At 47.1% G+C, this 13789-nt stretch overlaps 1 protein-coding gene across 1 annotated transcript in view; it reads right to left on the bottom strand.

Annotated features, from left to right (window-relative positions):
• RAB6B (RAB6B, member RAS oncogene family) overlaps window positions 1-13789 on the bottom strand; it is a 146223-nt gene that overhangs the window by 38268 nt on the left and 94166 nt on the right. Inside the window, exon 3 of the mRNA XM_005303633.5 lies at window positions 6149-6202. Within this exon, the coding sequence (XP_005303690.1) occupies window positions 6149-6202 (54 nt within the window). The remainder of the gene's footprint in view (window positions 1-6148; window positions 6203-13789) is intronic.

The following is a 13789-nucleotide window of genomic DNA, read 5'->3' as shown; positions in this document are numbered from 1 at the left end:
CAAATCTGCATTTTTTTCCAGTTGAAAATTTTTCATCCTGCTCTCCTCAGCTGGCGAAGCAGTGAGAGGGAGCCCAGGACTGCAGGAACATGGAGATGGAATAACTATACATGTTTTAGTGCTAGATTGACAACCCTGGCGAGTGAAGTTCTCCTTTTCTCCTCAGAACCGTTACAGCCCAGGCAGTGGCAGTGCAAGCCTCCCCACGCTATCCCAGCTGTGTGCCTCAAACCTACTTGGGAAGGACCTTCCCTAGGGCTCAAAGAGGAGTTCGGTCTCCCTGCCTATGAAGTTTGTTGCCCTAGCAGCAAAGGCCATATCTACACAGCCTGCGCCAGCGAACCTCCCAGCCCAGGTTGACAGATTCAGGCCTGTGCTACAAATGGTAGTGTGGACATAGCAGCTTGCGCTGGACCTTGGGCTCAGAAGCTGAGGCAGAGATTAGCCCAAGCTCCAGCTTGAGCCACAACTTCAAAGCGCTGTCTCCACAGCTAGGTTAAGCAAGATAACATGAGGCTTGCAGACCTGAGGACTGGGAGGCTCGCTGTCATGGGCTGTGTAGACATAGCCAAAGAGGTCAACTAGTGCCAGTCATGAGGGTGGTTTGGAGAATATGAACATCGGTCCACTGGGAACTGGAGTGAAGCCACCAACTCTGGTCACCCAGGCCAAACAGGTCATGGCCAACGTGGGATGGATTTCTACTGGCGCACAAAAGGCTCCATAGCCAATTAATAATCCAATAACTAATCTAGACTGAGATTTCCAAAAGAATTTAAGTATCAAAGGGGTAGCCGCGTTAGTCTGGATCTGTAAAAAGCGACAAAGAGTCCTGTGGCACTTTACAGATTAACAGAGGTATTGGAGCATATGCTTTCGGGGTGAATACCCACTTCGTCGGATGCATGTAGTGGAAATTTCCAGAGGCAGGTATAAATATGCAGGCAAGAATCAGTCTAGAGATAACAAGGTTAGTTCAATCAGGGAGGATGGGGCCCTCTTCTAGCAGTTGAGGTGTGAACACCAAGGGAGGAGAAACTGCTTTTGTAGTTGGCTAGCCATTCACAGTCTTTGTTTAATCCTGAGCTGATGGTATTAAATTTGCAAATGAACTGAAGCTCAGCAGTTTCTCTTTGGAGTCTGGTCCTGAAGTTTTTTTGCTGCAGAATGGCTACCTTTAAATCTGCTATTGTATGTCCAGGGAGACTGAAATGTTCTCCTACAGGTTTTTGTATATTGTCATTCCTAATATCTGACTTGTGTCCATTTACCCTTTTACGTAGTGACTGTCCAGTTTGGCCGATGTAAATAGCAGAGGGGTATTGCTGGCACATGATGGTGTATATTACATTGGTGGACGTGCAGGTGAATGAACACTGGTGATGTTGTGGCTGATCTGGTTAGGTCCTGTGATGGTGTCACTGGTGTAGATATGTGGGCAGAGTTGGCATCGAGGTTTGTTGCATGGATTGGTTCCTGAGTTAGAGTTACTATGGTGTGGTGTGTGGTTGCTGGTGAGAATATGCTTAAGGTTGGCGGGTTGTCTGTGGGTGAGGACTGGCCTGCCTCCCAAGGCCTGTGAAAGTGAGGTATCGTCGTCCAGGATGGGTTGTAGATCACTGATGATGCGTTAGAGAGGTTTTAGCTGAGAACTGTAGGTGATGGCCAGTGGAGTTCTGTTGGTTTTTTTCTTGGGCTTGTCTTGCAGCAGGAGGCTTCTGGGTACTCGTCTGGCTCTGTTGATTTGTTTCCTTATTTCCTCGTGTGGGTAGCATAGTTTTGAGAATGCTTGGTGAAGATCTTGTAGGTGTTGGTCTCTGTCTGAGGGGTTGTAGCAAATGCGGTTGTACCTCAGCGCTTGGCTGTAGACAATGGATCGTGTGGTGTGTCCAGGATGGAAGTTGGAGGCATGAAGGTAGGCATAGCGGTCGGTGGGTTTTCGGTATAGGGTGGTGTTGACGTGACCGTCACTTATTTGTACCGTGGTGTCTAGGAAGTGGACCTCCCGTGTAGATTGGTCCCGGCTGAGGTTGATGGTGGGTGGAAGCTGTTGAAATTGTGGTGGAATTCTTCCATAGTCTCCTTCTCATGGGTCCAGATGATGAAGATGTCATCAATGTAGCGTAGGTAGAGAAGGGGAGTGAGTGGATGAGAGCTGAGGAAGCGTTGTTCCTGGTCAGTCATAAAAATGTTGGCATAGGCCATGTGGGTGCCCATAGCGGTGCTACTGGTCTGGAGGTATATATTGTCACCAAATTTGAAATAATTGTGTGTGAGGATAAAATCACAGAGCTCAGCGGTGGCATCAACATACTGTTCCTGACAGCTTGTATTCCAGCTGTGTGGGGGATGTTTGTGTAGAAAGCCTCCACATCCATGGTGGCTAGGATGGTGTTTTCTGGAAGATCACCAATGCATTGTAGTTTTCTCAGGAAATCAGTGCTGTCACGGAGATAGCTGGGAGTGCTGGTGGCGTAGGGTCTGAGTAGAGTATCCACATATCCGGACAGTCCTTCAGTGAGAGTGCCAATTCCAATGATGATGGGGTGTCCAGGATTTCCAGGTTTGTGGATCTTGGGTAATAGATAGAATGACCCAGATTGGGGCTCTAAGGGTATGTTGATTTGTTCCTGTGTTAGTGTAGGGAGTGTCCTGAGTAGATGGTGCAGTTTCTTAGTATATTCCTCAGTGGGATCTGAAGAAAAGTGGCCTGTAGAATTTGGTATTGGAGAGTTGTCTGGCAGCCTCCTTTTGGTAGTCAGACCTGTTCATGATGACAACAGCACCTCCTTTATCAGCCTCTTTGATTATAATGTCAGGGTTGTATGACATTATAATGGCAGGGTTATTAGCTTCCACCCCACCATCAACCTCACCACACGGACACACCACACGATCCATTGTCTACAGCCAAGCGCTGAGGTACAACCGCATTTGCTACAACCCCTCAGACAGAGACCAACACCTACAAGATCTTCACCAAGCATTCTCAAAACTATGCTACCCACACGAGGAAATAAGGAAACAAATCAACAAATCAACAGAGCCAGACGTGCACCCAGAAGCTTCCTGCTGCAAGACAAGCCCAAGAAAAAAACCAACAGAACTCCACTGGCCATCACCTACATCCTCAGCTAAAACCTCTCCAACGCATCATCAGTGATCTACAACCCATCCTGGACAACGATACCTCGCTTTCACAGGCCTTGGGAGGCAGGCCAGTCCTCACCCACAGACAACCCGCCAACCTTAAGCATATCCTCACCAGCAACCACACATCGCACCATAGTAACTCTAACTCAGGAACCAATCTATGCAAGAAACCTCGATGCCGACTCTGCCCACATATCTACACCAGTGACACCATCACAGGACCTAACCAGATCAGCCACAACATCACCGGTTCATTCATCTGCACGTCCACCAATGTAATATACACCATCATGTGCCAGCAATACCCCTCTGCTATTTACATCGGCCAAACTGGACAGTCACTACGTAAAAGGGTAAATGGACACAAGTCAGATATTAGGAATGACAATATACAAAAACCTGTAGGAGAACATTTCAGTCTCCCTGGACACACAATAGCAGATTTAAAGGTAGCCATTCTGCAGCAAAAAAACTTCAGGACCAGACTCCAAAGAGAAACTGCTGAGCTTCAGTTCATTTGCAAATTTGATACCATCAGCTCAGGATTAAACAAAGACTGTGAATGGCTAGCCAACTACAAAAGCAGTTTCTCCTCCCTTGGTGTTCACACCTCAACTGCTAGAAGAGGGCCCCGTCCTCCCTGATTGAACTAACCTTGTTATCTCTAGACTGATTCTTGCCTGCATATTTATACCTGCCTCTGGAAATACATCTGTAAGCCAAAAGAATTTAAGGGAATTAGGCACCACATTCCCCACTGAACATCAACTCCTTTGGGCCCCATTGAAAATTCCAGCCCCTGTCTCCTATGGAACAACTCCTCTGACTAAAGAAAAATGCGGCTGTATGAGGAATCCCAGGTCACAGCTGGCGTCCAATTGTCGAGAAGTGAGATGGAGGCTGGACACGAAAAGGCTCATTCTCCTTGGGCAGGGGTGGAGTCCACTGGTGAAAGGATGCATATGAAAACCTGAACCCGAAAGAGAGGTGCAAACAGGGAATTAAGTGTGTGTATTGAGTAAATGGTTGCCTATCACCCCTGGAAACCTGATTTCAAATCTTAGATCATTAGAAGACATGAGTTTGGTGAGCCCCAGCCTAGTCCCTATTTGTTTATCTCCCCTATCCCCACCATCCAATGATTCTCAGTCCTTGCTCAGGCCTAGTATTACAGGTCAGGACCTTGGTGCACTGGCAGAGCTGTGTTAGGGGGAGCTTGTTCAGTGCCAACTTGAATTCTAATGACTCAGCGCTGTGAGGTTAGTCCCTCACATTCATGAGCACTGTGTCTACCCACACCATTTCAAAGGCCTAAGACTATGATGTTTTTAAAAAATTGTGGGAGCTGAATTGTCTTCACCCTCCAACTCTTGGGTCGGAGACAAATTCCCTTTGAAGGAATGTAGCCATGCCTTCCTGTAGTCACTCCTCCACTCTGACTGCGGCTGAGCAGTGGATTTCATCAGAAAGACTGGAGTGCTGTTTGAAATAGAACCAGCCCATTAAACCCAAGACAGATGTCTCTGAGTGCATTAACACTGTGACAGTGGTGAGAGGCTGTTTATGGATGAAGCTGTAGCATCTCATTACATTTCACTTCCATTTCTCCCATTACCTTGTACAAAATTTTCCCCCAAAATCAATAAATCAAAAACTTGAAACAGATTTCCTTCTAGTGCCATTTTCTGTACGATCTGTGAGCTGGCAGATTACAGGGGATGGCTGGCCAGTAGGGATAACCTCTTGCCCTTGTCCAGCAAAACTGAAGAGCCAGGGCATTTCTTCCCACCTCCTCAGGGCTCAACTGTGCCTTGAAAGCACTGATCTGCACTAGGAGCAGGCAGTCCCACCCCACAGGTTGCACAGGGAGGCACTGCACATGCCCCTCGCTGGCACAACCCTTCCCCTTCTCCAGCCCATTTGGGGTGAGTTGTGGTGCTAGCTACATGTGATCATTGCTCTCCAGGGGCAGAAAGGCCTGCGTGGGAGTTAGAAGAGAGAGTGGCCTACCTGGCCATGGACTGCCCAATCTGGTCTTAAAGTAGACTGGACGGGCGGGTGTGAAGGTGCATCACCCCAAGGGGAGAGTCAAGAGGGAATGGAGGCCCAATCTCCCTCAGTGCTCCCAGGAATGCACACACTGCCCCATGCTCCTGCCCGGAGCAGCCAGCCAGCATGGAAGAGAGGAAACAGGGCCATCTAATTGCCTCTCCCCTCCCCCTGTGTGGCAATTTGTACCCCTGGCGCCTCATGGAGGGAGCTGCCCTTGCTTCCCCTGATACGAAGGCTGTTATTGTTCCAAGCACTTTCATGGGGTGTGACGTGTGTATACATGTGGGGACAGAACCCTGTCCACACAAGGTCAGGGCCTCCATGGGGTGGAGGGGAGCAGAAGGACAGTGGAGACGGGGGTCTCTAGGCTCTATGTGCGGGGCTGGGACAGAGTTGGCTGTTGTGTCAAAGTTCCCTCCTTTGGGGTGTTTGATGTAAGTGTGTCAATCAACTGGACTCCTTCAGCACAGTCGTGTGTCTGTGGGTTCCTGATGACTTGGATGGCCTAGGGCTTTGGTACTCTGAGATCAGTCCTTGGTGGAAATGTTCAACGTTCACCCTAACCCAACTGTCCCTCTCTGCTCAAGGGAGGCGACAACTGTCATTCTGGTATGCAGCCATCCTTGCACCCCACTACTAGTGAGGTGACTTCTCAAAGTGGGGTGGAGGAGCTCAGCAGCGAAGCCGCATGGGGGAAGTTACTGTGCATGGAGGCAGGGGAAGGGGATTTCAGTCCCCTTAAGTACCCAAACTGTGGGTGAAGCCATCTGTGAAATTCAAACATTGGCAGCACGAAGAGAAAGAGAGGGGCCCAGCTGGGGTATTTGCTGGGGTAGGTTTGGACAGCAAAGAAGGGATTATAGCTAGTGGCTCCCTCTTCCACAGGGGTCTGCACAGAACTTCTTTTGGCATGGTCAGCGGTTCAGCAGCGTCTGCCACTTACTGTCCGATCTTCCAAGTACATGGTTTTTGATAAGAAGTCGATTCCGATTGTAGCCTGTAAGAGAGGGAGACAGGAAATGAGAGAACATAAGAACGGCCACACTGGGTTAGACCAAAGGTCCATCTAGCCCAGTATCCTGTCTTCCAATAGTGGCCAATGCCAGGTGCCCCAGAGGGAATGAACAGACCAAGTAATCATCAAATGATCCATCCCCTGTATCCCATTCCCAGCTTCTGGCAAACAGAGGCTAGGGACACCATCCCTGCCCATCCTGGCTAATAGCCATTGATGGACCTATCTTCCATGAACTTATCCAGTTCTTTTTTTAACCCTGTTATAGTCTTGGCCTTCCTCTGGCAAGGAGTTCCACAGGTTGACTGTGCGTTGTGTGAAAAAATACTTCCTTTTGTTTGTTTTCAACCTGCAGCCTATTAATTTCATTTGGTGACCCCTAGTTTTTATGTTATGAGAAGGAGTAAATAACATGTTCTTATTTACCTTCTTCACACCAGTCATGATTTTATAGACCTCTATCATATCCCACCTTAGTCATCTCTTTTCCAAGCTGAAAAGGCCCAGTCATATGGAAGCTGTTCCATACCTCTAAACATTTTTGTTGCCCTTTTCTGAACCTTTTCCAATTCCAATACATCTTTTTTTGAGATGGGACAACCACATCTGCACGCAATATTCAAGATATGAGCATGCCATGAATTTATATGGAGGCAATATGATATTTTCTGTCTTATTATTTATCCCTTTCTTAATGATTCCCAACATTCCATTCACTTTTTTTGACTGCCGATGCACATTGAGTGGCTGTTTTCAGAGAACTATCCACAATGACTCCAAGATCTCTTTCTTGAGTGGTAACAGCTAATTTAGACACCATCATTTTATACGTACAGTTGGGATTATATTTTTCAATGTGCATTACTCTTCATTTACCAATACTGAATTTCATCTGCCATTTGTTGCCCAGTCACCTAATTTTGTGAGATCACTTTATAAGTCTTCACAGTCTACTTTGTACTTAACTATCTTAAGTAGTTTTGTATCATCTGCAAATTTTGCCACCTCACTGTTTACCCCTTTTTCCAGATCATTTATGAATATGTTGAATAGGACTGGTCATATTGGGCTGCATTAGAAAGAGCATTGTCAGCAGATCGAGGGAAATGATTATTTCCCTCTATTCGGCACTGGTAAGGCCACATCTGGAGTACTGTGTCCAGTTTTGGGCCACCCTCTACAGAAAGGATGTGGACAAATTGGAGAGAATGCAGCAGAGGGCAACAGAAATGATCAGGGCTGGGGCACATGACTTATGAGGAGAGGCTGAGGGAACTGGACATGTTTAGTCTGCAAAAGAGAAGAGTGAGGAGGGGATTTGATAGCAGCCTTCAACTACCTGAAGGGGAGTTCCAAAGAGGATGGAGTGAGGCTGTTCTCAGTGGTGGCATATGACAGAATAAGGAGCAATTGTCTCAAGTTGCTGTGGAGGATGTCTAGGTTGGATATTAGGAAACACTATTTCACTAGGAGGGTGGTGAAGCACTGGAATGGGTTACCTAGGGAGGTTGTGGAATCTCCATCCTTAGAGGTTTTTAAGGCCTGGCTTGACAAAGCCCTGGCTGGGATGATTTAGTTGGCGTTGGTCCTGCTTTGAGCAGGGGGTTGGACTAGTTGACCTCCTGAGGTCTCTTCCAACTCTAATCTTCTATGATTCTATGGGCCCAGTACAGACCCCTGGGGTCACCACTGTTTACCTCTCTTACCAATTCTGAAAACTGATAATTTATTTCTACTCTTTGTTTCCTATCTTTTAACCAATTACCAATCCATGAGAGGGCCTTTCCTCTTATCCATGACAGCTTACTTTGCTTAAGAGCCTTTGGTGAGGGACCTTGTCAAAAACTTTCTGAAAATCTAAGTACACTACTATATCCACTGGATTCCCATTGTCCACATGCTTGTTGACCTCCTCAAAGAATTCCAGTAGATTGATGAGGCATGGTTTCCCTTTATAAAAACCATGAATTTATGTTCCCAAGAAATTATGTTCATCTATGTATCTGACTATTTTGTTCTTTACTATAGTTTCAACCAGTTTGCCCAGTACTGAAGTCAGGCTTACTGGTCTGAAATTGCTGGGGTCACCTCTGGAGCCCTTTTTAAAAATTAGCATCACATTAGCTACCCTCCAGTCATTTTGTACAGAAGCTGATTTAAATGATAGGTTACAAACTACAGTTAGTAGTTCTGCAATTTCACATTTGCGTTCCTTCAGAACTCCTGGGTGAATACCATCTAGTCCTGGTGATTTATTACTGTTTAGTTTATCAATTGGTTCCAAAACCTCCTCTAATGATACCTCAATCTGGGACAGTTCCTCATATTTGTCACCTAAAAAGAATGGCTCAGGTTTGGGAATCTCTCTCACATCTTCAGCCATGAAGACCAATGCAAAGAATTCATTTATTTTCTCTGCAATGGCCTTATCTTCCGTGAGTGCTCCTTTAGCATCTCGATCATCCAGTGGCCTCATTGGTTGTTTAGCAAGCTTCCTGCTTCTGATGTATGTAAAAAAAAATTTTTTTTTTTGCTATTACTTTTTGAGTCTTTGGCTAGCTGTTCCTCAAATTCTTTTTTGGCCTTCCTAATTGTATTTTTACACTTCATTTGCCAGAGTTTATGTGCCTTTCTATTTTCCTCATTAGAATTTAACTTTCATTTTTGGCACTGTACCTTTTAATTTCTGTTTAACTAACTTCCTCATTTTTGTGTAGTCCCCCTTTCTGAAATTAAATGCTATGGTGTTGGGCTGCTCTGATGTTTTCCCTGTCACAGGGATGTTAAATTTAATTATATTTTGGTCACTATTACCAAGCGGTCCAGCTATATTCACCTCTTGGACCTAATCCTGTGCTCCACTTAGGACTAATTCAAGAATTGCCTATCCTTTTGTGGGTTCCAGGACTAGCTGCTCCAAGAAGCAGTCATTTAAGGTGTCAAGAAACTTTATCTCTGCATCCCGTCCTGAGATGACATGTATCCAGTCAATATGGGGATAGTAAAAATCCTTCAGTATTATTGAGTTTTTTATTTTAATAGCCTCTCTAATCTCCCTGAGCATTTCACAGTCACTATCACCATCCTGGTCAGGTGGTCGGTAATATAACCCTACTGCTATATTCTTATTATTAGAGCATGGAATTACTATCCATAGATATTCTATGGAACAGTATGGTTCATTTAATATTTTTACTTCATTTGATTCTACACTTTCTTTCATATATAGTGCCACTCCCCAACCAGCATGACCTGTTCTATCCTTCCAATATATTTTGTACTCTGGTATTACCGTGTCCCATTGATTATCCTCATTCCACCAAGTTTCTGTGATGCCTATTATATCAATATCCTAATTTAATATGAGGCACGCTAGTTCACCCATCTTATTATTTAGACTTCTAGCATTTGTATATAAGCACTTTTTAGCTGTCTGTCATTATATGATGTAATTGAATGGGACTCTTTCATTTGACTGTTTTTCATCAGAGGCGCATCAGAAGTCACTATGGGGCAAAATCAAACCGTCCAAACTTTAAATTACAGTATGTGCAGCAAAAGGGACTCTTGCATCAAGTCTTGCTTGAGCTAGGCAGTAAGTATTCAGCAACCCTCCCAATTCCCCCACCTCTTTGCTATTTGCCTCCTTCCCCACGCCCAGCCAGTGAACTGCAGAGTAAAGCTGGGTGGGGAAGTTTTCCTGTCCTACCGAAGTTTTGAGATTTCATTTTTTTTCCCCATTTCAAATCAGGACAAAAGGAGAAACCTTGAAAATTTTCACAAATTGAAAAGCTGTTTTTTTTCTGTTTGGGTCAATTAAAATGTTTTGTTTACACTTTTATCAGTTTTAATTTTCCTCTACTTAGCTTAAATTTCAAAACAAAAAAGTCATTTTGAAAACAGGAAAACAATTTTTTTTCATCAATTTTTAAACTTCTTTAAAAAATATTTTGAATCAAGAAATTCACTGAAAAAGACTCTTCCCCTATGAAGTTTTGGTTTTGACAAATTGGCTTTTTCTGACGAAAAAATATTTAGTTGAAAAATTCCCAACCAACTCTACTGCAGAGCCATAGTGATAGAACTGTATAGGTTGCAAACTCTGTCCTGTTTCCGGAATGGGTTTCTTTACATGTCACAGCATGAGAATAATGACAATTCCTGGGACATTACGGAGTGATGGAGTTGTCAGGAGGGTATATCAAAAAATCTAGGCTCCAAACCTGCTATTGATAAATAGCAGACTGGTGTGCCTGCCTGGTAGCTCACTGAAGTCACTGAATTAAAGCTAGGTTGCAAAATCAAAGTACCTAAATTAGGCGAGGGATGTCTAAAACGGGTATGTAGGTATCTAAATACAGAGTTACGTTCACAACTGTAGGCCCCCACATTTGAAAATCTGGCCCTAGGTGAATGGCACCAAATAAAGTGGCCCCTACTGTGAAGAACTCACACTGTGAAGGCACAAAAGGACATGGTTCTATACAGAGAACACCCATATGGCAGCATTGCTTACATACAGTAGATGGGGAAGGGCGAACAGACAAACTTCCTCTAATTCACCGTTGTGAACTGCACTCTGAGTCTATATCTGGCTGAGTAAATGACACAAGACTGAATCTAAATCCTGATCACAGAAAGCTCTTTCCCTGTTAAAATACAAACCATTTGACAATAGCCAGTTCCAATTAGTTTCCTGACCCCATCTCCCAGTCTGGGCCCACTTCCTTTGACACAAAAGCCTTCCCACCACAACTGTACAAGTGCTGGTGTTGGATTGAAAATGTTTCCATGTGTATAGTGCATGGATGATGGCAAAGCAGGGGTGCCAGAACAGGGGGAAGGGGTAGAGAAGAGGGAGCGGGGGACAGGGTCTTCGGGGGAAGAGGAAGCTCAGGAGTGGGGCCTCGGGTGAAGGGTAGGGTGACCAGGTGTCCGGTTTTCGACTGGAACACCCGGTCGAAGAGGGACCCTGGCGACTCCAGTCAGCACCACCGTGGCGCTAAGGCAGGCTAGTCCCTACCTGTCCTGGTTGGCACCATGCTGTGCCCTGGAAGCGGCCAGCAGGTTCAGCTTCTAGGCAGGGGAGCCACGGGGCTCTGTGCGCTGCCCCTGCCCCAAGCACAGCTCTGTACTCCCATTGGCTGGGAACTGGCCAATGGGAGTGGGGGGGGGGAGTGCCTGTGGGCAAGAGCAATGCATGAAGCCTCCTGGCTCCCTGCCTAGGACCCGGACCTGCTGGCCACTTCCAGGGTGCACGCAGCACGGTGCCAGGAGAGGCAAGCAGCCTGCCTTAGCCTCCCTGCTGCACCACGGACTGGGAGCTGCCAGAGGTAAGCCCCTGTCCCAACACTGAGTCCCAACCCCCTGCCCCAGCCCTGAACCCCCCCAAAAACCCAGAGCACCCTCCCGCACCCCAAACCTCTCATCCCTGGCCCCACCCCAGAGCCTGCACCCCAGCCCAGGGCCCTCACCCCCTCCTGTATCCCAAACCCTTCATCCCGACCCTGGCTCCACCCCAGTGCCCGCACCTCCAGCCCAGAGCCTTCAACCCCTCCCCGCACCATAACCCCTGCACAAGCCCAGAGCCCCCTCCCACACCCTGAACCCCTCATTTCTGGCCCCACCCCAGAATCCGCAGCCCCAGCTAGAGTCCTCACCCCTCCTGCACCCCAACCGCCTCCCCCAGCCCAGCAAAAGTGAGTGAGGGTGGGGGAGAGCGAGCCACTGAGGGAGGGAAAATGTAGTGAGTGGGGGTCAGGGCCTCAGGGCAGGGGTGGGGCTAAGGTGTTTGGTTTTGTGAGACTAGATACTTGGCAACCCTAGTGAAGGGTTGGTGTGAGGGCAGGGCCTCGGGGGTGAAACTGGACAGAAAGAGGCGGGGTGCAGGTGAAGCAGGCGTGGGAAGAGGTGGAATGGGGGTGGAGTGGAGGTGGGAAGATGTGGAGTGAGGGCAGGGCCTAGGGATGAAGGGAGTTGAGCACCCCCGGGGAAAGGAGGAAGCTGATGCCTGTGATTCTGAGCACCTTCATTGCTCCTCCTCCCCTTTAAATGCTTGACGGGGGTGAAGTGGGACTTAAGAGATAAAAGCAATGGGGACAGTCAAGAGATTAGCTGGATATCTGACCAGCCCGTCCCCCCTCAGCGAGGCAAGTAACCTAGTTTCAATGCTCTGAAGCTCAGAGGCACTTAAATATACATCACTTAAGCACTGCTGCTGACTTGAGAACAAAGGGGGTGGGGGTGGAGAGACAGGGATGGGGATGAGGAGAGCTGGACAAAGCCATTATATCCCTCCAACACGCTGGTGTGGAGGAGAAGGGGGGGGTGAGAGAGAAGGCTGGAGAGAGACAGTGACAAGCCATCAGAAAGAAGAACACTAGACCGCCCCTTGGACACTACTGCTGCTGAGGACTGCAGAGCACAAGGCATTGGAAAACGGCGTAAAAGGACAGGGATGCACGCGAGTCAGAAGGAGGACCCGAGTCTGGGGATACCCAGAGGACACATTAGGTGACAACGCCCATTGCCAGACAGCCCTGAATACCTAGCAGGCTGGTGCTGCACAGTGCAGTCCCCTTAACGGAGAGGTGAGAGAGTAGTTAAGAGATTGTTCCTGTGGCTGGAGGCTCCTAGGACGCGGAACATGTTATGCTGGGGGATGGGCACCTCAACTTAATGAACTGTTTTTAAAACTAGGCATATTGCAGAGCATTACAAATGGGAGTCACGTGAGCATGGCTAATCCAGTTGTGGTGGAACAGAGAAGCAGGCCGACAGGAACCTGTGCATTAAGGATTGTGGGCAGGCTGCCCCTCACCCACGCTGTTCAAATGGAGTGGTCAGCCCATTCCTCTAGTGTTTGGAGACGTTGGAATGGAATCTCTTCCCTGGCAGAATTGGGGAGTGCCATTTATCAGGAGGCAGATTCAGTTGACTCACTAGAAGGCTGCAGTCGTCCCATCCTAGATAGAAATGTAGGGCTGGAAGATGCCTCAAGAGGTCATCTGGTCCCCCCCTCCAGGCTGAGGCAGGATTAAGGATATCTAGAGTCTCCCTGATAGGTAATAGCTATGGCTGCAACCAGCCTCCATCATAGAGCCCTACTTTAGCACATCTGTAGTTTTTGGTTTGAAAATTCAGGCCCTTAGAATGGGAAACACTCATGCAAACCTAAACAATGCAGTTGTCATGATTTACGCCACCCCCCTCCCTAAAAAAAATCCATGATTATACCTCCTCATATGGATGAGCTAGTCTAGGAGAGCATGAATCCGGTAAGCCAGTATAAATAGTTTCACACTGGATGCTTTCCTTTGTAAGAAATCAAAATGAGTTGTGATGTATTTATGCACAAATACAGAATGGGGGAGAACTGGCTTGGCAGCAGCACTGCTGAGAAGGATCTGGGAGTTGTGGTGGATCACAACCTTGACATGAGTCAACAATGTGAAGCTGTTGCAAAAAAAGGCAAATGCAATTTTAAGTTGCATTAACGGAGGCATAGCATGCAAGTCATGGGAGGTGATAGTACGGCTCTACTCAGTGCTGGTTAGGCCTCAACTGGGT

The sequence above is a fragment of the Chrysemys picta genome, chromosome 9 (genome assembly GCF_011386835.1).
Source record: "Chrysemys picta bellii isolate R12L10 chromosome 9, ASM1138683v2, whole genome shotgun sequence".
Lineage (NCBI taxonomy): Eukaryota > Metazoa > Chordata > Testudines > Emydidae > Chrysemys > Chrysemys picta.
The sequence above is the reverse complement of the archived record's forward strand: the minus strand, read 5'-3'. Positions and strand labels throughout refer to the sequence as shown.